Consider the following 24,222-nt stretch of genomic DNA (forward strand, 5'->3'; position numbering starts at 1 on the left):
CGACCCATTACAACGTTCCAATGCTTCTGTACAACTACCCCGGGTACGAAAAGGGAGCCGTCTGGCGACCTAGCAGCTGGTCACTATGAGCGGGTCATGGTAGGGCTTGAGGCGCTCCACGTTGACAATGTCGCGGCCTCGACGGCGCATGTCGGAAGATGGGTCGATGGGTTCAATCAGGTAGTTGACCGGGGATGTGCATTCGACGACACGGTAGGGGCCTTCGTATTTGGGCAGCAGTTTCGAAGACAGGCCAGTTGCAGTGGTGGGGACCGAGAGCCATACGAGTGCTCCAGGTAGGAACGTGGGTGCAGAAGTGTTGGTCTCACCGCGGATGCTTTTCTGCCGCTCTTGGTCCTGCGTAGTAAAGGTCTTCGCAAGCTCGCGACACTCCTCAGCAAGTCTGGCTGTGGCAGAAATAGGCGCACACTCAGATCGATCCGGCTTGTATGGAAGGATTGTGTCGATTGTGTGCGACGGGTGCCTGCCGTACAATAGGAAAAATGGTGAGAAACCAGTGGTGCTTTGAGGGGCGGTATTGTAGGCGTAGGTGACGAAAGGTAGAATGGAATCCCAATTTGTGTGATCGGCGGCGATATACATCGAGAGCATGTCGCCGAGTGTGCGGTTAAAGCGTTCCGTGAGCCCATTCGTCTGCGGGTGGTAAGCAGTAGTTTTGCGGTGAACAACGTTGCACTCTTTGAGGATGGCTTCGACGACTTCCGACAGGAAGACACGGCCTCGATCGCTGAGAAACTCCTGGGGTGGACCGTGGCGCAGCATGAACCGGCGGAGCAGAAAGGAGGCTACATCGCGCGCTGTAGCCGCTGGGAGGGCGGCAGTTTCGGCGTATCGCGTAAGGTGGTCTACAGCAACGATGGCCCAGCGGTTACCAGCCGAAGTCAGAGGGAGTGGCCCATACAAATCGATGCCAACACGCCCAAACGGCCGGTCAGGGCAAGGTAAAGGTTGCAGACCTGCTGGTGACTGGTGCGTTGAAGTTTTGCGGCGCTGACAATCGATGCAGGAGCGAACGAACTTCTGCACGTAGCGGTACATGCCTCGCCAAAAGTACCGTTGGCGAATGCGGTGGTATGTTTTCGAGACCCCAGAGTGCGCACACTGCGGATCAGCGTGGAACGATTCGCATATTTCAGAACGCAGACTGCGGGGTATTACTAGTAGCCACTGGCGGCCGTCGGCGTTGTAATTGCGTCGGTGGAGGAGGTCGTCGCGAATGGCGAAATGGTGGGCTTGACGACGCAACGCGCGAGTGGATGGTGTTGCCGAAGGATCAGTGAGCAAGTCTAGCAGTGAAGCGATCCATTGATCCTTGCGCTGTTCGGTAGCGACAGTGTGAACGTCGATGGAACAAACGGCATGGTGAGACATTGAGCTGTGGGTATTGTCGTCAGGCAAGGGGGAGCGCGAGAGTGCGTCGGCGTCAGCATGCTGGCGTCCGTTGCGGTACAGCACGCGGATATCGTAGTCCTGTAGGCGAAGTGCCCAGCGGGCGAGGCGGCCTGATGGATCCTTCAATGATGACAACCAGCAGAGTGCATGGTGGTCGGTGATGACATCAAATGGGCGACCATACAAATAAGGTCGGAACTTCGTAAGGGCCCAGATGATCGCCAGGCATTCCTTTTCGGTGACGGTGTAATTGGTCTCGGCTTTGGTGAGCGTACGACTTGCATATGCCACGACATATTCAGGGAACCCTGGTTTGCGCTGCGCAAGGACAGCGCCAAGGCCAACACCGCTGGCGTCTGTGTGTACCTCTGTAGGGGCCGTAGGGTCGTAGTGGCGTAGTATGGGAGGCGACGTCAACAGACGACGGAGCTTCGCGAAAGCGTCGTCGCACTCTGACGACCATGAATTGAGGGACCCGTTACTTCCGAGGAGCTTCGTCAGCGGCGATATGACGGTCGCGAAGTTTCGAATGAAGCGCCGAAAGTAGGAACACAGTCCTACGAAACTGCGCAGTTCTTTGACGGACGTAGGTTTGGGGAACTCGGTCACGGCCCGAAGCTTGGCTGGATCGGGAAGAATACCGTCCTTGGACACGACGTAACCGAGTATTGTCAGCTGCCGTGCTGCAAATCGGCACTTCTTTAAATTCAGTTGTAGACCGGCGTCGCTCAAACGCGTCAAAACATGCCGCAGGCGTTGAAGATGCGTTGAGAAGTCCGGAGCGAAAACAACGACGTCGTCGAGGTAGCACAAGCAGGTGTGCCATTTCAGGTTGCGCAGAACGGTATCCATCATGCGCTCAAAGGTGGCGGGCGCATTACACAGCCCAAACGGCATGACGTTGAATTCGTACAAGCCGTCGGGCGTGACAAAGGCGGTCTTCGGTCGATCGTCCTCAGCCATGGGTACTTGCCAGTACCCTGAGCGCAAATCGAGAGACGAAAAGAATTCTGCTCCTTGCAGGCTGTCAATCGCGTCGTCTATTCGCGGTAGTGGATACACGTCCTTACGAGTGATCTTGTTGAGTCGTCGGTAGTCCACACAGAACCGCACAGAACCGTCCTTCTTCGCAACAAGAACGACAGGAGACGCCCAGGGGCTGTTAGAAGGTCGAATAACATCTCGTCGAAGCATGTCGTCGACTTGCTCGTTGATTACACGGCGTTCTGTGGGAGATACGCGATATGGACGTTGCCGCAGTGGCGGCTGGGCGCCAGTGTCGATGCGATGCGTAACGGCGGAAGTGCGGCCGAGAGAAGTTTGAGCGACATCGAAAGAAGAGCGAAATTCGTCCAACAGGCCCAGAAGCTGGGAACGCTGGACCTGTGTAAGGTCGTCAGCAATGGAGGAACCAAAGACATCAGCGGGTGATGAACCAGACGTCGAAACAGCGCCGAGCGTACTGGAACTGTGGCAGTGCATTTTATCTGGTTCGTCGATAACTTGTGCGTCTTCGAGGGGTTCCACGCTGCCGAGACATTCCCCTCGGACCAACATAACACTGTACGGAGATGGGTTGATAACAAAAATTGACGTACTGCCCTGAGTGACTTGCACGGTCGCGAAAGGCACCAGCATGCCTTTTCTCGTGCAAACACGGTCAGATGGCGAGAGAAGTGCAACGGTGTCGGAGAGACTGGCGCAGTACACTGACACCGCCGTCGACGAGTTTGCAGGCACCTTGGTGTCGTCTTTGACAAGTACCTTGCCCGCAGCCGATGGACTGTCTGCCGGCGCCAATTCAGAGAATGGTGAGAGCTCTATTTCGGCTGGTGCGCAATGAATGACGGCGTCGTGGCGGGAGAGAAAATCCCATCCTAGGATGACGTCGTGAGAGCAGGCAGGAATTACGATCAATTCGACGGCGTACAGAGCACCCTGAATAATGACGCGAGCTGTGCACACCGCTGTTGGGTGAATACTTTGGGCGCTGGCTGTACGGAGGGAGAGCCCGGAAAGCGGCGTCGTCACTTTTCGCAGTAGTCGGCTAAACTTGGCGTCCATAACGGATACGGCGGCTCCAGTGTCGATAAGGGCAGATGCGCGAACATTGTCCACAAACACGTCAATCACGTTCGAGGGGCTTCGCTGAGGGCTTTCGCAGTTCGATAGCGTCGCAGCCCTTGCCTCGTGGACTGCGACGACTAGTTTTCCTGGTCGCGTGAGCCCGGACGTGGCCGCATCGGCGACAGTGAGCGACGTCGTGGAGACGGTGAACGGCGGGTAGATGGTGCGGGGCGGGACGTCGGTGACATAGGCGGCGCTTGGTCATAATAAGGGCTGCTTGATGAGCTGGTCAGGGTTGATGCGACCCGAGGCGGCTGCACGCGATTGCAGTAGCGTGCGACGTGACCGGCGCAACCGCACGCAAAGCAAATGGGGCGGTTGTCGGAAGTGCGCCAGCGGTTCGCGGGTCCCATCCATGTCGCAGAACGGGATGGACGAGGCGGCTGCTGATATGAGTGCACTGTGGGCAGCAGTCGGGGCCTGGGGACGACGTCGACGTATGTAGGCGGCACAGCCGCGTCGAAGGCCTGTGGTCCGACGACGGCTTCGGCGTAACTCCGCGGGCCAGCCACAGGAATCGCTGGGGGCGGCCTGGCTACAGCTTGCGCGTAGCTTAGTGGTGCAGGCACTAGAGGCGGCTGGTGGTATTCGGGAATGACCTCCGCGATTTCTTGCTGAATCGCTCGGCGGAGAGGAGGCAGAAGTGTAGTTGGCGGCTGGTCAACATGCTGCGGTGGAGTGAAAGCCAGCAGAGAGACCTGGCGCGCAATTTCCTCACGCACGAACGACTTGATTTCGGCGAGCAAGGTGGAGTGGTCAGGAATTGCCGACAAGCCTGCGAGATCGGCATCGCGTGATGGCGGGCGACGGGTCATCAAGCGCTGCCGGCGCAGCTCCTCGTAGCTTTGGCACAGGTTAATGACCTCCGCCACTGTGCGAGGGTCTTTGGCGAGCAGCATCGTGAAGGCATCGTCGTCGATGCCTTTCATAATGTGCCGCATCTTGTCAGATTCCGACATGGTGGCGTCGGCTTTCTTACACAAATCGAGGACGTCTTCAATGTAGCTGGTAAAGGTTTCGCCGGCCTGCTGAGCTCGTTCTCGCAAACGCTGTTCGGCCTGCAGTTTACGAACGGCAGGGCGGCCAAACACGTCGACGATGGCGGTCTTGAAAGCGGACCACGTCGGGAAATCAGATGCATGGTTGTTGTACCACATGCCTGCCACACCCGCGAGGTAGAAAACCAAGTTGCTCAGCTTGCCTGCTTCGTCCCATTTATTGGGGAGACTCACCCGTTCGTAAATCGTGAGCCAGTCCTCCACGTCGGTGCCATCCGCGCCGGTGAAGACAGGAGGGTCGCGGATACGGGGGACACCGGGACAAGCGGTCGGGGCAGGAGGCGGCGTTTGCTGAGCGGCGTCTTGCGGCATGGTAGATGGCACGGTACGGGATCGAAGCTCCAGGGGCATCAGATGGAGAACGAAGTTATGGGGACGGTACAGCACTCTCCACCACTTTGTAAAGGCGTTTATTGACGGCGGGATCGACGGCGACGATGCGCAGCGACGACAGTAACGACAGAGCGCAGACTCGCAGACTCTCACGAGCAAGAGCACGAGGGGCGTGCTCTCCGAGAAGAGGGGAAGAGGGCGACCCACTAGAAGGCGCTGAAGAGGACGACCCATTACAACGTTCCAATGCTTCTGTACAATATATATATATATATATATATGGGATTCCTCATATTTCGTTCGCTTCGTGTAAGAGTGTTCAGTTTTTGAACGGGATCCCGTTCGCCAAGACGCCCGTGGCCTCCGGTACGACACATACCATTACAGAACAGGAGAGAGGTCTATTATGAAAGAAAAGCTAAGAGAGGCCGGCCTGAATCAATTTTCTCACCTGCCATTCAGCGTTAGGAAAGGGAACGGAGTGGAAAAGAGAGAATGTGTTGATGACGAGGATGAAAGTGGTGTTGAAACCTTATGTGTCAGAAAAATGTTGCAGTGGCTTAGCTCGGCTATGTCAGGATATACGTAGCGTTAGCAAAGGTTCAGCTTATTATTCTTAGCTTTTCGTGTCTCCGCAGCCCGTTTAGCCTTCTTCTGTTCATTCTTCCTACGCTCAACCGCTAATTACCAGGCAACGTACTAATTCGGGATCCGATGAGTTAAGCTTCTCTGCTCTTCTGCACCGTTGAGCAGCATTTGCGCTCTCTTTCTCCACGGCTATACCACACTGGAAAACGCCAGTCAGAAGCGCTATCAAGCGGCTACAGCGCAGTGTCAGACGGCGACTGCACAGCGAAGGTGAATAGCTGCGCGCGCGCCGGCGCCAGTCCGTCTGCCACGGCTACGACGTCACTCCTCTGGAATGGGCAGACCGGCGGCGGCGAGTCGCGCGTGGCGGCGGCGGAGTGCGCGGGAGGTGCCGGCTCCGGTGCGCCAGCTGCGTGACATCACTGATCCTCGCGCATGCGCAGCACGGCTCTTGAGGAGGCGCGCGAAACTGGCTCGGCTAGGCCAGTGTAGCTAACGCTACAAAACTATTTACAGTCTCTTCTCTAGTTCCGTCTCGCGCCAAAACTGGCTCAGAGCTTTCAGAATATTGCGCCGATGACGAGGTGGAGATACCAACAGACATTCTTCCGACACATTGTTGCTTCACAGATTTCAACAAGAAGGGGGCCATCGATTTCTTTTGTATGATATATCGCAGGCAGACGTACAAGAGCCGTTCAGTGGCTTATAGAGGGCCACGTACCTTGCACTTCAGAAAAGGAACAGCTAAAAGGACGCCACCTAGCTTGAGGATAACGGTTTCGGTCCTGGTCTGCGGGTCGTAGCGGACCACCTCTGGGCCACGCAAATCGTCGTACAGCAGGGTGCCGCTACGCTCGTCCCAGTGCGGTCCCTCGCCCAGGATGTTCTTGCGCTTGCTGGCCACTTCCACCTTCATCGCTCAGGCTCGAACACGTCTCGTCCCAATGATAGGTCCACCTGCGACTGAGAACGTCTCGTCTAAAAAAAAACGGTTCTACTTGTGCTCACGGGGCAAGATACACCGCGAGTCGATAAGGTGGGAGACACATGGTGAGAGCATCGCAACCGCAAAATCCTGTATGCTTACTGCACAGCGACACATTTCTTTAGCCCACGGTATCGATAGCGGTTGCGAGGGGTTCATGGACGCTGCAGCGAGCAGTGAAAGTGAGACCCACGCAGTGGGCTTGTATTTCACGGGACGTTTCGAAGGTAATACGATCACGGACATTGGCATGCGCTTTATTTCCGCGGGACAGTTACAGTCAAGGCGGTACTACCAAACGGGCCCTTCACTGCGATGACCGACAACGCTGCCTGTTGTTGCACTCGTCGCAACAAAACAGTCAAACATATTCAATTGAACTGGGTTATTTTTTGTCAGTGATACAAGAATGTGTACAAAAGATTCTGTTGGGCCGGTAGCCAAAGGTAGTGTAGGCCGATAGTCAATATTAATGTAGCAGCAGCTACAAAGGGCAGTGCTTATCTGCCTTCTACTGATACAACCTCAAAAAGTTAAGAGAATACATAAACGCAAAGCCAAGCAAAAGAAAACAGTACGCTCTACATAGCAGTGATATATACGTATGTAACATTTTAAAGGTTTTTGCGCAGGTGTTTATTGCATATCTGTTCTCTATAGTAATAAAACAAATCAGGAGAACACATACATTCGGAGTCAGTTCACTAATGTAAATAAACGCTAGCTCTAACCACGACAAGTTATCTACACACAGACCATAGGATCTGTAGTTGCAAAGCGACTGCCGCCCTCCTCTACCATGGTAAAAGCAATTATTGAAACATACAGCACTGACATCTAGAAATTGCGTTAATGAAATCCTTTCAAATGTCATAATATTGTTACAAGCCGTGACAAACAAGCAGGAATGCTCCATCGAGTCGATGAAGACGACGATCGCAAGAGCGCTCGCGTTGTTGTTGTTGGTGTTCCGCCATCTTGGCTGAAGGACTCCCGGTGTATATCTTGTAAATACATTTCATTCTTTCTTTCTTAATTGAGGGTATTCTCACGCCCGTGACATTTTGGTGGTGGTGCGGGGTACCAACACGGTATAACGGAGCTCCGAAGCGGCCGACACTTGTTTGAACCCACGATGGCAGAACAGGGTTCGGCCCCTGCAGCGGCAACCGCCACGACGACAGTTGTCCTTCCACAGCTGAAAGACCCAGGCACGTTTTGCGGGACTGACAATGTCGACATCGAAGAATGGTTGCCGATGTACGAACGCACCAGTAAGAATTATCGCTGGGACGACACTCTTATGTTGGCGAACATCCTATTCTACCTGAAAGGGACAGCCAAAGTGTGGTTCGAGAACCACGAAGCAGAAATTGGCAGCTGGGATGCGTGCAAAGAAAAGATGCGTGCCCTGTTTGGCAAATCGACTGGTAGAAAGATAGCGGCCAAAAAGGAGCTGGCGTCTCGTGCTCAGACATCGAATGAATCCTACCTGTCTTATATACAAGACGTGCTCGCCCTTTGCCGCAAAGCGGACGACAGCATGGAGGAGTCTGAAAAAGTGGCTCATATCTTGAAAGGTATAGCGGATGACGCGTTCAACCTCCTGATCTGCAAGGACTGTGACACAGTAGATGCCATCATCCGTGAGTGCCAGCGTTTCGAGACCGCCAAAAGCCGACGTATTGCCCATCAATTTACTCGACTTCCAAATACAGCAGCAACATGGTCGTGCGAAGACGCCCCCCTACCACAGGCACCACTGACTGCGGAGCACGTGACGAAGATAGTCCGACGTGAACTCGAAGCTATCTCTCCTGCCTCCACGTGCTCTCGTTCCTGTGATTCCGGCTCGCAAATGGTACCACTAGTGCACGCCATCGTTCGTCAAGAGCTTTCGAATGTTGGCCTGGACTCCGTGTGCACGGCCGCTCCCTCCCGATCGAATGACCGTCGTCCACCACTTTCGTACGCCCAAGGCCAGAGGTCGGTGCTTCCTGGCAATCCCGCCGAGTGGAGGACTGCTGACGACCGGCCCATTTGCTTCAACTGCCGTCGTATTGGCCACGTGGCCCGCTATTACAACAGCCGGTGGTATTGGCGTCAGGCGTCCTATGGGTCCAACCGTCGCCCACAGACAAATGATGGTCAATTCCAACCCCACCGTGAGTCAGCTCAGTCCACCAGTGATGAGGTTTCTTCCATGCCGTATCGTCGGTCACCATCACCGTATGGTCACCAGTCCCGCTCGCCGCAATCTCGTCGCCCGTCGTCTCGCTCACCCCAATTCCGCCGTCCTGCATCGCCGACTTCCCACCTGTCTCGGGAAAACTAGACGATGCTGCTCCCGGAGGTGACGCTGCATCGACGATTCGCCCGCTAAATCCTCTGACCACACTGCAGACTCGACGCAACCTTATAGACGTTAAAGTGGACGACGCACATGTTGTTGCTCTTGTGGACACAGGCGCCCACATATCAGTGATGAATTCAGAGCTTCGTCGCCGCCTAAAGAAGGTTTTAACGCCGCCCACGGTGCCGCTCATCAAGGTCGCCGACGGTGGAACATTTCCCGTGCTAGGGATGTGCTCGGCACGTATTAGTGTTGCTGATCGCTCCACAGCTGTACTATTTGCCGTGCTCGAAAAGTGCTGCCATGACCTCATCCTCGGCATGGACTTTCTGTCCGCCCACTCTGCCCTTATTGACTGTGGAACCGGCTTACTTCAGCTCGACCTGCCATGTTACTACGACGCTCCAGCAACACCTCAACCACGTTTGTGTTCTATCGAGTACGTCCGCCTAGCGCCCCAAGCCGTTACGTATGTTACCCTGGGCTCTTGTCCTCCTATTTCCGACGGCGATTATGTGTTGACTCCTACCATTGACGTTTGGCTGGCCAGAAATCTTGCCGTTCCTCACATGGTTTTCACGGTCACGAATAATCGAGCATCTCTACCGATACTGAACTTCAGCTGGTGTGCGCAAGTTATCCCAAATGGCATGTCTCTAGCCAACGTCTCTTCTCTTGCTGACCATTCTGTTTCTGCGTTCATTGCAGACGCTTCTTTTTCCCCCGCTTCATTCTGTTCCTCAATAAGCCCAGCTGATGGCGACATTGACAAGATGATCGCGCCTGACCTCGTTCCAGCACAGAGAGCCGATATCCAGCGTATCTTGGAATCCTTCCGGGACATCTTCGACTTTGACGACCGTCCTTTAGGTCAGACGTCGGTCGTCACTCACAAAATCAATACGGGAGACGCCAGCCCAATCCGACGACGTCCTTATCGCGTGTCCCATGCTGAGCGACAGGTAATACAGCGTGAAGTTGATAAAATGCTCACGAAGGACGTCATTGAACCATCCTGTAGTCCATGGGCATCACCAGTCGTGCTCGTAAAAAAGAAGGACGGCAGCTGGCGCTTCTGCGTAGACTACCGGCACTTAAGGTCACGCGTAAGGACGTCTACCCGTTGCCAAGGATTGACGATGCTCTCGACTGCCTACATGGGTCTGCCTACTTCTCCTCTATCGACTTGAGGTCGGGATACTGGCAGATTTCTGTCGATGACCAAGACCGTGAAAAAACAGCATTTGTGACACCGGACGGACTTTTCCAGATTAAAGTAATGCCCTTTGGTTTATGCAATGCCCCGGCTACGTTTGAAAGGATGATGGACTCCCTGCTACGTGGGTACAAATGGTCCACGTGCCTTTGTTACCTCGATGATGTCATCGTATTCTCACCGACGTTCGAAAGCCACCTTAGCCGCCTGTCGGCAGTTCTTGAAGTTTTCAGGAGCGCAGGTCTCCAGCTGAACTCTTCCAAATGCCGTTTTGGCCGCCGAGAAATCACGGTGCTCGGCCACCTCGTCAGTGCTCAAGGCGTCCAACCTGATCCTGACAAAATTCGGGTCGTCAAAGACTTCCCCATACCACGTTCCACGAAAGATGTACGCAGCTTTGTCGGCCTATGTTCTTATTTTCGACGTTTTGTCAAGAACTTCGCCCACATTGGTCGGCCTTTGACACAACTCCTGAGGAAGGATATGCCGTTTTCTTGGGGTCCCCAACAAGCTGATGCGTTTCGCAAACTTACTACGTTGCTTACCTCCCCGCCCATCTTAGCCCATTTTGACCCGTCAGCACCCACTGAAGTTCGCACCGACGCCAGCGGACATGGCATTGGCGCAGCTCTCGCTCAGTGGCAGCAAGGGAAAAATCGCGTCATCGCCTACGCCAGTCGCCTCCTTTCCTCATCCGAGTGCAAGTTTTCGATCACTGAGCGCGAGTGCCTCGCACTTGTTTGGGCTGTCGGCAAATTCCGACCATACTTGTTTGGCCGCCCCTTTTCCGTGATCACAGATCACCACGCTTTGTGCTGGTTGTCGTCCCTCAAAGATCCTACTGGACGACTTGGGCGTTGGGCTTTGAAGCTTCAAGAATATAGCTTTGACGTCACCTACAAGTCTGGCCGACTGCACCAGGATGCTGACTGTCTATCTCGTAATCCTGTAGATCCCCCTGACCTGTCGGCGCATGATTCAGACGCCTGCGTTTTCGCCATCTCTGACCTCACCGACATACGCAGTGAACAGCTCAGTGATGCCAATCTGCGGTCCATCATCCAAGGTCTACGTTCTCACGACTCCGACCCGTCCCTCGACTTGTTCGTGCTCCGTGATGGCATTCTCTACCGGCGTAACATGAGCTCCGAAGGCCCAGAGCTTCTACTAGTTCTTCCCGCAACGCTCCGCTCTACTGTTCTTGAACAGCTTCACGACGCCCCAACCGCCGGACACCTCGGAACAGCCCGCACGTATGATCGCGTACGGCGTCGATTCTTCTGGCCAGGCCTTTACCGTTCTGTGCGCCGATACGTTGCATCTTGCGAGTCCTGCCAACGCCATAAGCGTCCTTCGCTGTCGCCGCCCGGCACACTTCAACCAATAGACATTCCTGCCGACCCGTTCTACCGCGTCGGCCTCGATCTCGTCGGACCATTTCCAACGTCGCTGAGTGGGAATAAGTGGATTGCTGTCGCTACTGACTATGCGACACGATATGCTATCACGCGAGCACTACCGACAAGCTGTGCAACTGATGTCGCGGACTTTCTGCTGCACGACGTCATTCTCCACCATGGAGCTCCACGTCAACTGCTGACCGACCGTGGTCGCTCATTTCTCTCAAAGGTCGTCGACGACATTCTTCGCTCGTGTTCTACGCGTCATAAGCTCACCACTGCATACCACCCGCAAACTAATGGACTCACTGAGCGCCTCAATCGCACGCTGACCACAATGCTATCTATGTATGTTTCTGCGGACCACCGAGATTGGGATAACACTCTGCCTTACGTGACGTTCGCCTACAACTCGTCACGCCACGATACTGCTGGCTTTTCCCCCTTCTATCTCTTGTATGGCCGCCATCCCACTTTACCGTTTGACTCTCTCCTACCATCAGATACCTACACTCCTACAGAGTACGCCCGCGATGCAACTGTTCGAGCTCAAACAGCTCGCCAGATCGCACGGGATCGTCTTTCTGCCTCGCAGCTGTCTCAAAAGTCTCGCTACGACAGCCATCACCGGGCCGTGTCCTACTCCCCAGGATCGTTGGTCCTGCTCTGGACACCTTGCCGCCACGTTGGTCTGTCATCGAAGCTCCTCTCCCGCTATTCCGGGCCGTATAAGGTCTTGCGCCAGCTTACTGACGTCACGTATGAGATCGCCCCGTTGGACAGTGCATCGTCGTCGTCTGTCCCCTCTACAGAAATTGTGCACGTATCCCGTCTGAAGCCGTACTTCTCCGCCCACGATCGTACTCTTCCCTAAGCGCCGGGACGGCGCTCCCAGCGGCGGGGGCTATATGTTACAAGCCGTGACAAACAAGCAGGAATGCTCCATCGAGTCGATGAAGACGACGATCGCAAGAGCGCTCGCGTTGTTGTTGTTGGTGTTCCGCCATCTTGGCTGAAGGACTCCCGGTGTATATCTTGTAAATACATTTCATTCTTTCTTTCTTAATTGAGGGTATTCTCACGCCCGTGACAATATGATTAATAAAAATACATCTTTTGGACGCATTGATCAGATATGAGGAACTGAAGAAATTGTATGAAGTCAGAAACTACACACGTACCCTTTTTCAAAAAATAATAATGTGTCGGAAATTATAACGGCACACGACACATACAGTGATCTCGAAAAAAATCACAGCATATCCACGGAGTGAATGATGATGAGTGGGCGAAGCTGCGGAGGTTCATCGGTAAACCGTGAATCTTCCGTGAATTCTGCCCAGTACATGATCACCGACGTGAGATCGGGCGCGTTTATACTAAAGGTTCGATGAGTTATGACGACTTGCAGCTCACTTTAATTTTACATGTACGCTGTGAATTTTCATTGTTTAGAAAACCATTGCTTTAGAAAACACCTTGCGTCTTTCATTAAGCAGCTGGCGTCTTTTTCGTTTTGCTTTAGAAACATCTGGCGCTCTTTCGTTTTGTTTTTACAAAACATCTGGCGTCTTTCGTTGGTTTATTTCATCAATCAACGGCGTTTTGAACAAAATTTTTATTGTTTAATCACGCACAGGAGAAATCTCACCAGGCACTACCTTGGAGGTAAACAATGGCTGCTAATGGGAATGAGAGACAGAAGAAGTCGGCTTTTAGCTAACACTTACACTTCTACAGAGACAGAAGAATTCGGCTTTTAGTTAACGCGCACGCTGCGAATTTTTTATTGTTCAACAACGCACAGGAGAAATCTCCCACCGGCACCACCTTGGAGGTCAAAGGGTAAGACTTGTTACTCACTACTACGAGCACGACGAGGGACGAACGGGTGCCGGCTTAAGGAGCTTCGCCCCTAAAAGAATTGGCCACGTATCTGCGTACTTCGCTGCAAATGTCGTCGAAATTTGATAGTCTTATGCCGGCCGTACTACATGAGTCCTCCTCCTCTATGTTGAATCGCCGCATCTGGCTCATAGCGTCGCATTTTCAGCGCAGCCTAAGAAACACTAGGGTCTTTAGAATTACGTATCTATGTATTTTCTAGTAAAGGAACGCATCGCCTAATACTTTTATATCGTTGTTGAGCCTCAAATGTGCGTAATATTCGCTTTTTTATCGACAGTGTTCTCAAGTATGGACCCCGCTACCAGTTCAAGATAGCTGGGCGTTCAGAAAGTAGTTAAACTTTGGCCAGGTGGATGTATCGGGTGACAGACAGACAAATGGAAAGATAGACAGACAGACCAAAATTTCTTCGTTTAAGTTCCCCAAGAAAGACTATCGTCACGTGCTACGTGACGCCAAAAAGGCAGAAAAAAGAGTATTCCACACTCGCCGCCATGGCTGCGATCGTCGCTGACTAACTCCCAGGTTTATTGCACATATATACCCTATTAAATGGACGGGGGGATGACCGCCGCCGTAGATCACGGGTAGAGCATCGGACGTGTTATTCGAAGGTCGCAGGTTCGGTCCCTGCCGGCGGCAAGTTATCTTTTCGTCCAGTTTACTTTCTTCATATTTACATCCCGATTATTACAAACAATATCTCCTATACTTTCCTTGGCATTACTGTCTGAGGCTCGTTCACACCGGCGACTAGCAACGGTCGCGCGGCTAAGTTAGTCGCAGAGGGACTGGTCGCAAACGGTCGCAAATGGCCGTTTTGGTCGCAAAGCGACTGCTTTGGCTCAGTCGCTCGCTGCTCGATTTTTCAGTCGCGCGACGGCAGTCGCAAACCGCTGAACCAATAAGATGCGCAGGAACAGGACGTCAGCTTAAATTACGGGGCAACGGCAATGCAAGCTGTATACGAGCAGACGTGAATTCTACATGGCGACGCATATAGGTCGCACGCAGGTGTGAACATCGGTCGCTTTGAGTCGCTTTTCGACGGCCAGTCGCAAATTGTCGCGCGACCGTTGCTAGTCGCCGGTGTGAACGAGCCATTAGTTCTCATTAATATTGTGTCTAACAAACAAAGACGAGCCCTTAAAAGCCATCTTGTTTCTATCGTCTTTAAAAACTTGGACCATCTCCCCGAAGGGAACCCTGATGGGATGCGAAGCAGCAACGGTGCGCACGGCGTTGACCCGGTTGAAACGGGCGTCGACTTGGGTGCTGGAAGAACGGTTTGAAGCGAAACTCGGTGTAGCGTTTACTCGAGTAAACGTTTGTTTGAAACGCAAGGACACGGGAGGCGGGTTGGGTTTCGTGTAAGTTTCATTAAAGCGTTTGGCAAGACTTCATAGTCGTTGTTTCTTCAGAGTCGAGACACGGGCGCTGGACCGGAGCAGGCGCGCGTTTCGCCTTGACTACCACGGGTGAAGCGAGAGAGAAGTGACACGTTCAGAGGTGTTGCGAGCGGGCGGAGCAGCCGGCACCTGCGGGTGCTACGGCGAGCATGCTGCGGGTGAGGGAGAGAGTGACGTCAGCGCGCACCTGCGAGGGAAGCGTGCAAGCGGAGCGTGACGTCAACGCAAAGCTGTGGCGTGACCCACTTGGCAACGCTGCAACACCTACGGCGTGGGGAACGCGTTGCGGCGCATTCGTACGGACGCACGTAACGTACGGCGTTACACACGTGAGTCAAAGAGCTCCTTCGCATCTAAAACACTTTATCCTCTTGTTATTCCATTATGACGTTTAGAGACGACTGTTGGATACCTGTCTGGTACGTACTGTTGCACCCCCCTGCCCACGCCTAGAGTTACTGTGTATGCTTCTTTTAGGTATTACTGCGGGGTACGAACCTGCGTCTAAGCCAGTGTTCCCTCCGTGGTGCTTGAGCCGCCCACGAGTTCACCTAACGGTTCCGGGAGTGCAGAAGAAGTCAGACCTACCGACACATGCACTGAAACAATTGAGCCTGCTCCTACTCTACGAAAACTACGGTAACCACGTCCACATCTATACGGATGGCTCGACTACGTCGTCCAGTTCTGGTGGTGCGGTGGTTATACCATCACAAGGGATAACTCTGCGTCTTAAAACTTCACATGCGACGACGTCTACGGCGGCAGAACTCGCGGCTCTGCGCAGGAGGAGGAGGAGGAATAAACTTTATTGTCAACCAGCAATTTAAGCGCCTTGGCCTAGGCCTCCCACGTGGGGTGCGCAGCGCACTAGAATTTATTGATACTGAAATACCAAGTAAATGGGCTGTGTTTTCTGATTCAAAACCGGCGTTACAGTGCCTGCGGTCAGTTCTCCGACGAGGATGCCACGAACAGTTGACGTATGAAACCGTGAAACTTCACCACCACGTAATTCGAAAAGGCCACGATATTGACTTCCAGTGGTTACCTGGCCACTGTGGAATCAGTGGAAATGATTCCGCCGATCACGCTGCTCGCGCATCACATCAGGAAGCAAACATCATCCCAATTCCGCTTTCAAGGACAGACGCTGCAAGGCAGATTCGACAACTGGCCCGCAGTCTCACACTTACGGAGTGGAACGTACCAAGCATCAGACATACCAGACTACATCAACTGAACCCTTCACTGCAACTCCAACCTCCATCCGGCCTTCATCGACGCGAAGCTTCGCTTCTCTATCGCCTTTGGTTTGGAGTTGCTTTTACGAAGGCATATACAACGTTAATCGGAATGACGGACAGCGCGGCGTGTGATGTTTGCGGAACCGAAGAAGACATCGAACACCTGCTGTGCCACTGCCCTCGTTTTTCCTCGCAGAGACAAGTACTGTCCAACGCACTGCGGCGACTGGATGATCGGCCAATTTCCGTGCAGGTGCTACTACAGCACCGTCCACATCTCTCGACGGCCCACAAAGCAGTGAAAGCGCTCTTGTGTTTTTTGAGAACGACGGGCTTATGCGAACGCCTCTGACTTGTGGTGCAATCCCGCACGCTGTAGTGAATGCACTGCATCTCTTCTCTCTCTCTCTGTTTTTTTTTTCTCTTTCCTCCTCTCTATTTCTCGTCTTTCTTTCCCCGACCCCCCAGTGTAGGGTAGCCAACCGGAAATGTTTCTGGTTAACCTCCCTGCCTTCTCCTTTTTCTGTTTCCTTCCTTCCTTCTTTTAGGTATATGCTACCTAAAGGTACCATATATAGTAACTCTACCCACGCCTATGGTCCAGCGTCGTTTGGCGGCGTCATGAACACGCATAGTTTCCATATTGCCGTAACGTCAATATAGGCGTAATTATGCCAATTGATTAGGAGTACAAATTAAAGTGAATTCAAAGTAAATCACCGCTCGTTAGAGCGAATCAAGAATGAATTAAGTGAATTAAGTGTGATTCAAGATATAATTAAGGAGCCTAAGCTTAAGTTAACGTCCATTGAAGTGAATCAGCAGTGAATCAACGTATTTGGGCGATGGAAAGAAACGCGAACAGTGCGGAATCTACACTCTCTGCTGTTTCGCATTTCTGTTCAAGCGGTTGTAGCCTGGATGGCAACAAAAGGTCACCAGAGACATCTATGATGCAATCAAGGGCCACTCTAGCGCCGTTTTATTGCCACCAAGGTCAGATCGCGATGAAAACAGCGCGCCGCGCTATTCGAATTTCTTTCCATTCCCCCTGTACATTAATGCGATAACCAACGTGCACTAAAACGAATCAAGTGAATCGAGAATCAATCAACTCCCAAAAGTGTGGATGAAGGGGGAATCACAAGCGACTTAAGTGGGGATCTAATGAAACCCACGGACAATTAAGCCAAGGAAAGCATAGGGGACATTATTGGTGGTTTCTAAACTCTATTATAATGGTTCCCACTTACACTGAAAGAAAATTAAAGTGGACGAAAAGTCATCGTCTCCGTCGGTGGGATGCGAACCCACAACCTTCGAATTAAGTCTCATATGCTTTCCTTAGCTTAATTGTCTGTCGGTATCATTAGTTGTGCATAATGAAGAAAGTCAAGGTAGTTCATTCTAAATCAACGTACAATAATGTGAGTTAAGAATGATTACAGTGAATTAAGAGCGCTTCGAAGAGCATAAGCTCTCGCCAGTTCTTTCCTTATCGTTAGCTTAAGGGACCCGGTGACCTTTATTATTGCGTGCGTGTGAGTGTGTGTCGGCAGAGTGCTGAGAATGGTAAACAAAAACATCGCTGCATTTCGCCGCAAGTGTTCATGGCCCCTTAAGCGCGAAGTTCAGTTTCGTTATCAAAAGTGCGTCGCGAGCTTCTGCTTGTACTTTAAGTGTAAACAATTTGCTCGGAGGATCCTCCGACTCCTTCTGCATCTACTGTATATCATCTGAAGCTGGACCTTTCATGCAGCATAAAATTCTCTCGCAGTTAGCGTTTCGATGTTGTCATTGCAGCGTGCACTCATGTGTGATATATTACGACAGCAAAATGAGCTTTTATCATTAATCTTTCATGTCACTCGTGCGTTCAGTACCCGCCTCTTCAAGGCTAACCAGCTGATGCGACAGAATTGCGGCTCACGTATTCCGTATATAAGGTGCGTTTTTTAGTTGTTATGAAGAAAAATACTGAGGAAAGATCGTACTAGGGCTTCTCCATTTCCTCGGGAAGAAGCAAAACAAAAGTAGAACTCCGAAATATTTCCTCGTTTTTTTGTTTTTTTTTCTTTATACTACGGCGTCCTTTCTAACCCACTTCGTAGTTTAGCGTGTGTTAAACCCTAATATTTGTTGTCGCTACTATTAGGTAGAAAGGCAGCACATGAGCGCGTGTCACCTATGCACGAAAAGGCATTTCGTGAGCATTATCAAAAAGCATGCAGCCTTTACCGCCGCACACTTTCACTTTCCCATCAACTGGAGCGCGTCACTCAAGATATAAAGTATATAGGCTACATCTTAAGAACTGCCGTTCGAGGCAGCGCGTGTGCTTAGCATTCGTTCTTCTCACATTTATCTACGTGCACCAGCACTTACAGCGCGTCACTTCAAAGTCGTTATTAAAAGCAGAGATTCCGAAGGCCAAGAAAAAGAGAGCGAAGTTAATATTAATTGGTGGGGTTTAACGTCCCAAAACCATGATATGATTATAAGAGACGCCATAGTGAAGGGCTCCGGAAATTTCGACAAATTTGCAGCCATTTACGAAGACCTACGAAGGCGCGTGTGCGGCAACTTCGCGAGATGTTTGCAACAACGCATGGCAGTGCGCAGGGTTCCCTTAGGGGTCCAAAGACCCCCTCTTCCCTTCTTTAGTCCAGTCCAAAAGACAACACGCTTCGCAATGGATGAAGAAAATAACAATGAAGCGATGAGGTGCTTCTCGCAATGGCCTGCCTTTGGTTCCTTATATTCCGGGAGTAAAGACGGTAACATTTCATGGAATGCAATTATCAGGGGCCTTCGGCCGCCATTATCGTCAAAAAACCTGCGTGGCCTTAAGCCTGTACTCTAACCAATGACGTGTCAGGTTTTAGACTATGGGGCATACATTGCGCCCCCTCCTTAGGTGATCAGGGGTGCGCCCTCCCTGCACTTCTTGTGCGCACGCCCATGCAACAATGCATTAATGCAAAACGGAGGATGCAGCTGCTTGGTGTAGTTTTCAAAAAAAATTTCACCATCTCCCACTAAAGGGAACCATGTGGGGATGCGAAGGAGCGCATGGGTCGACTTAAAGTTCCGTTCATCACGGGCAGCTTGCCCGATGTTAACGCGTCCTTGCATGTGGAGCACACCATGAATGCACTCTAGTTGCTGTTGCTGTTACTCGTCACGAACTCTTGTTGGAGCATGCCACGCGGGTTCATCGCGCGTCTGCAGAATCTCGTTCCCCGACGCCATCGCGTGATTGCTGAGAGAGTGTAAGGGGGAGAGGCCACAGCGTCTTACCCAGCCCCTTACACAGGCCCGAACGCGCTAGCGCCTGCCAGCACACGTGGTTTTGTCTGCGTTACGCTAAGCTTGGACAGCATACGGCAGCCCGGGCCACTAAAGTGCTCTGCACGTATCATCATCAAGGCGGTCGAAGAACAAGACGAAGACGACTTCTCCTTGACGCGAGCGGGCGCTCAATATGTTACAGATGGCTATGGTAGGTTTTAGAAAGCGGGCGGTCGCCAATGGAACTACGGACAAAGCCCAGCGCATAAGCTGCTTCGCATCTAAAAATAACCTTGCAATCGGTGATGAATGACTGGCATATTTGGTCGTATTTGTAGACTCTTTTTCTTATTTCTTTCCTTGCTTCTGCATATAATATGTGACTAATTAAAAATTTTCAGTTGGCTCCGTGCCGCCCTGTAGATATATGAAGCATGAAAAATAAACTTTTTATCGCGAGATTACGAGAATAAAAAAGCTGATAGCTCTTCAACGTCTTACCTTGTCCGGCGTGAGGAGACCTTCAAGCGGCGGCTCTCGGCCACGAATACAGCAACGAACCTTCAATGTCTACGCTGCGCCGCTACGCGAATGCCTGCTGAGCGCACACGTATTGGTGAGGACGTGCGCACATGTAACCAACCTCTACATGCACAAAAAAGGTTGAGACCTCGGTTTTCGCTTGACGTATTTATGACACGCTCTGCGGAGACTTGCCGCTCGATGTTACTTCATACCCCTTTTATACGTGTGCACACTCTCAACTATTTTTTTATTTTTTTGTTTCGACGCACGTACGGGGCACTGGCCGTCGGCGTCCATCGAGGTCGTTCGCTCGCGCGAAGCCAACGTCTAGCGCACGGCTAATTAGACGTCAATGTGTCGCGATAGTTCCGTGCAGTTTCTCGCAAAAGGACGGCGCAACAAGGGCACGCACCCACTCAGAAACCACATGGACGAGCACTACAAGAGGAATTTTGGCGAGGGGCTGGTTCCTACGTTAGGCGCCACCAAATGAATCCAACAGACAGTTAGACCAGAAACAGCACAATAATTGTTGTTTTTAACTGTAGTGTAATAATTATGGCGTAAATTGAAATTAATTAAAGTGGACGAAAAATCACTCTCTCCGTCCGCGTGATCCCAATCCACAAGAGAGATATATATATATATATATATGAAAAGGAAACGCAGGGAGGTTAACCTGGCGCGAGTGACCGGTTTGCTACCCTGCACAGGGGTGGGGAAACAGGGGTAGGAAAGGGGACACAGAGATATTTAGATAAAATGAAAACGAAAAACACACACACACACACACACACACACACACACACACACACACACACACACACACACACACACACACACATGCACACACACGCAAGACGTTCCAGTCAGAGCCGTTCTGAGAGACCGGTTGAACGCAGAAAGCGCAGTAGCGCTTGCACAGCCTTTTTCTGTGACGGTGGGTCCGGTCGATGGCGCGGGATTCTTTCTTCCGACAGACTACGGTCGTTAAATTTGTCGTGCGCGTTGCAAAGTGACTGTCTCTGTGAACAGTACTGTGGGCAGTCGCACAGAACGTGTTGAATAGTTTCATCACTGCCGCAGTCGTCACATGATGCGGTGTCGGCCATTCCTATGCGGCACGCGTACGCGTGTGTAAATGCAACACCCAACACTAACCTGCACAGAACGGTAGCGTCACCTCGGCGGAGGCCTGAAAGTATTTGAAGGCTGAGAGTTTGGTCCAGGGAATATAGTCGCGCATGCTTGAAGTGCGGCTCGTTCCATTGCGACGTGGTGCATTGACGAGCAAGCAAGCGGAGCTCCCATGCAGCGTCAATCCTAGCGTCAGCGCCCAACAAGTCACCTTACTGAAGTCAATCCTAGAGAGCGGTATTGTTATTTGACTGTTTTCTGTATGGGCTGAACGGGCAGCTTGATCGGCCCGTTCATTGCCGATAATGCGACAGTGACTTGGTAGCCATTGAAAAGTTATTTCGTGGCCTTTCGCAATTAAATGGTGCGTCCCTTCTGCAACCTCAAATACCAGTTGCTCGAGCGGGCCGCGGCGTAAAGGTGACAGAAGTGATTGTAGTGCCGCCTTTGAGTCACTGAAGATTGTCCATTTTTGTGCCCGTTCATCAGTAGTGAAATGTAATGCGGCAAGAAGCGCTGCGAGCTCTGCTGCTGTCGATGTCGTAAGGTGAGAGGTCTTAAATTTGATTGTTGTGGCTTTCATAGGTATCACGACAGCTGCGGTTGAGCTGTTCGTCATAACGGAGTCGTCGGTGTATACGTGCATTGAGCCTTGGTACTTCTCATATAGCAGGAGCAAAGCGAGCTGTTTAAGAGCCAGTGACGACGTGTCTGCCTTTTTACGGATGCCAGGGATCGTCAGGCTGATGATAGGCTGTCAGGCACCACGGAGGAATCGAAGGTCTCGAGGCGGGCGTAAAGCATGTCGGTAAAGACTCGCGATACGTAGCTACCTTTCGGCAAAAAGAGGTGCATGGTCTGTATGCTGGTAAAGAGGCTAGGTGGTGGCGGGGAGTCCGAGCAAGATGTCTTATATGTGTCCTGATTGTTTCAACGTCAATGTGTGTCTTGACGAGGTGGTCTCTGGCGATCGCTATAGAAGCCACCGTCGATGCGCTAAGAGGCAAGCCTAGGCAAATTCGGAGCGCTTGGGCCTGAACACTTTGTAATATTCGTAGGCTTGTTTTGCTTGCGTTGGTTAACGCGGACAAGCTGTACCGCAGGAAGCCGAGGAAAAGCACCCTGTGCAGCTGTAGCATAGCACTTGGTGACATTTCCCAAGTCCTCCCTGCGAAGAACTTCAATGGATGACAGATGCCGATCAACCGCTTTTTTATGTACAATACGCGATGGCTCCATGAGAGATCCCTGTCAACTATGACACCTAGAAACTTGTACGATCGAATACACGGTATAGTTTGGCCATTGATGATTACGCCGTAATTATTCATAAATTTGCGCGTGAAAGCCACTAGCGCGCATTTCTCGGAAGAAATCTCCAAGCCTCGATTGCGGAGATAACGGGCAGTTTGAGCGGCTGCTCTTTCAATTCTCGCTCACAACTGCAGGCGAGCGAGAATTGTATGGGTGCCGTGGCTGATTTTGAGCTAATTCACGGCCATGTAAGGCTGCTTGATGATTGCCGGTACGTTTTAATTTATTTCGGCGCTTTGAGTTTCGTGTGTTGTTTCGCTTGTACGCTATGGACAGTATTGACACTCGCAGTCGTCCAATTAGCTGGGAGTCGCAGTAATTAAAGAAGCCTATTGGGTGTCAGTGGCGAAAAATTATGCATGCAAAGGCTTGTGGTTGGATTAAAACCAAAGTTCTACATGACTGGACGAGGAAGTCGAAAGCGGCGCGCTATTTGGTCAACGTGTTTTTGTTATGTTGTTGTGTTGCGTCCTACTTCCTCCAATGAGACGTCCAACTTATCATGATGTACGCAGCATTGGTCGAAATTACCACCAAAGAGGTTCAGAGCAGCACATGAGCTGCTCGCTATTTGAAATCAAATTGAGCGGAGCATTTCAGTTAGCCGTTAATAAAGCCTGTTATGTGATTCCACAACTTGTCTAGTTGGATTGGCTTTAACTGCCCAATAGGCACGATCTCCGAAATGAAGCTATCGCTATGCACTTTGGGCCGATCCAGAGCGGGCTCTTACATCGCGCATATATATATATATATATATATATATATGCGAGGATGAAGTTCAATGGATCCGGTGGGAAATGCAGTCGAGAAAGGAAGACAAAACGTACGAAACAAGCTTTACTAACGTTTCGGCAGGAGGGCCTGCCTTCGTCAGAGTGAATGGTTTGAGATGCCACGCAGGGCATATATACAAGGCGCTTGCTTCCATATCGCAAGACTAAGTGATTTTCACTTTTTTGGACAGGCGATATTGCAAATCAAGATATATACGTGGTTATACACAATGCACGTGCCAATGTACAATAATAGTATGGCACATCTTGGATAGATAGAAACTTGTGTGCATTGAACAAAGTATACAAAACAGCAAAACAAAACTGCAAACTGCGCACAAACCAAAGAGAACCGCGAAATTCGTACAGTAGTTTATATGGACATAAAGGCAGCAGGATAATCTCGGTCAAACATGGATGAAAATAATACAAATAAATAAATTAGATACAAGAAGCGCGCAAAGCATGTACGTTCAAAATAATGAGTGACAGGCCGCAGGCGCTGCGTACGCGATGATAGCCAAATAGTGAACCGCGCGCAAGCAACATACGTTGTCATAAAATAGTGATTAACAAGGCAAAATGCAAGCAAGTGCACCCGAGCTCTCGTTCATTCCGTCAGACAAAGTTTTGAATTTATGAATTAGGAATGATTCTCTAACCTCGCGTTCATGATGTGATTTAAAACCTGATTCAAGTATTGTGGCTCTGATATTACTAAAGGAATGGCCTGCGTCGGTGACATGCCTCGAAACTGGTAAGTGAGGAAGGGCATGCACATGAGCTTTATGATTGTTAAAACGGTACCTAAAGGCAGTTTCAGTTTGACCTATATACTGTATATGACAGATGGAGCATTCTAGCAAATAAACCACATTCGCTGAGTCACAATTGAAATCGCCCCTGATTTTCAACTTGAAGTTAGTCGCTGTGCCGGTTGCCAGGGTAGCCGTTGTCATGTGAGCGCACACTTTGCAACGGGGCTTTTTACAAGGATGGCAACCAACCATGTGGGTGTTGTCATTGCCTTTGGTTTTAGAGGAAGTTAACAAATCGCGCAAATTTTTGCCTCGTCTGTAGACAACACGGGGTGGTTCTGGAAAGGCTCTTGTAAGACGTTCGCTCTGCATAAGCATGTT

At 51.3% G+C, this 24,222-nt stretch overlaps 1 protein-coding gene across 1 annotated transcript in view; it reads right to left on the reverse strand.

Annotated features, from left to right (window-relative positions):
• Positions 1-24,222, reverse strand: part of LOC125756166 (uncharacterized) — a 119,197-nt gene that overhangs the window by 51,621 nt on the left and 43,354 nt on the right. The window contains exon 7 of the mRNA XM_049420204.1: positions 6,282-6,432. Coding sequence (XP_049276161.1) covers positions 6,282-6,432 — 151 coding nt within the window. The remainder of the gene's footprint in view (positions 1-6,281; positions 6,433-24,222) is intronic.

This window comes from Rhipicephalus sanguineus, chromosome 10, assembly GCF_013339695.2.
Source record: "Rhipicephalus sanguineus isolate Rsan-2018 chromosome 10, BIME_Rsan_1.4, whole genome shotgun sequence".
Classification (NCBI taxonomy): domain Eukaryota; kingdom Metazoa; phylum Arthropoda; class Arachnida; order Ixodida; family Ixodidae; genus Rhipicephalus; species Rhipicephalus sanguineus.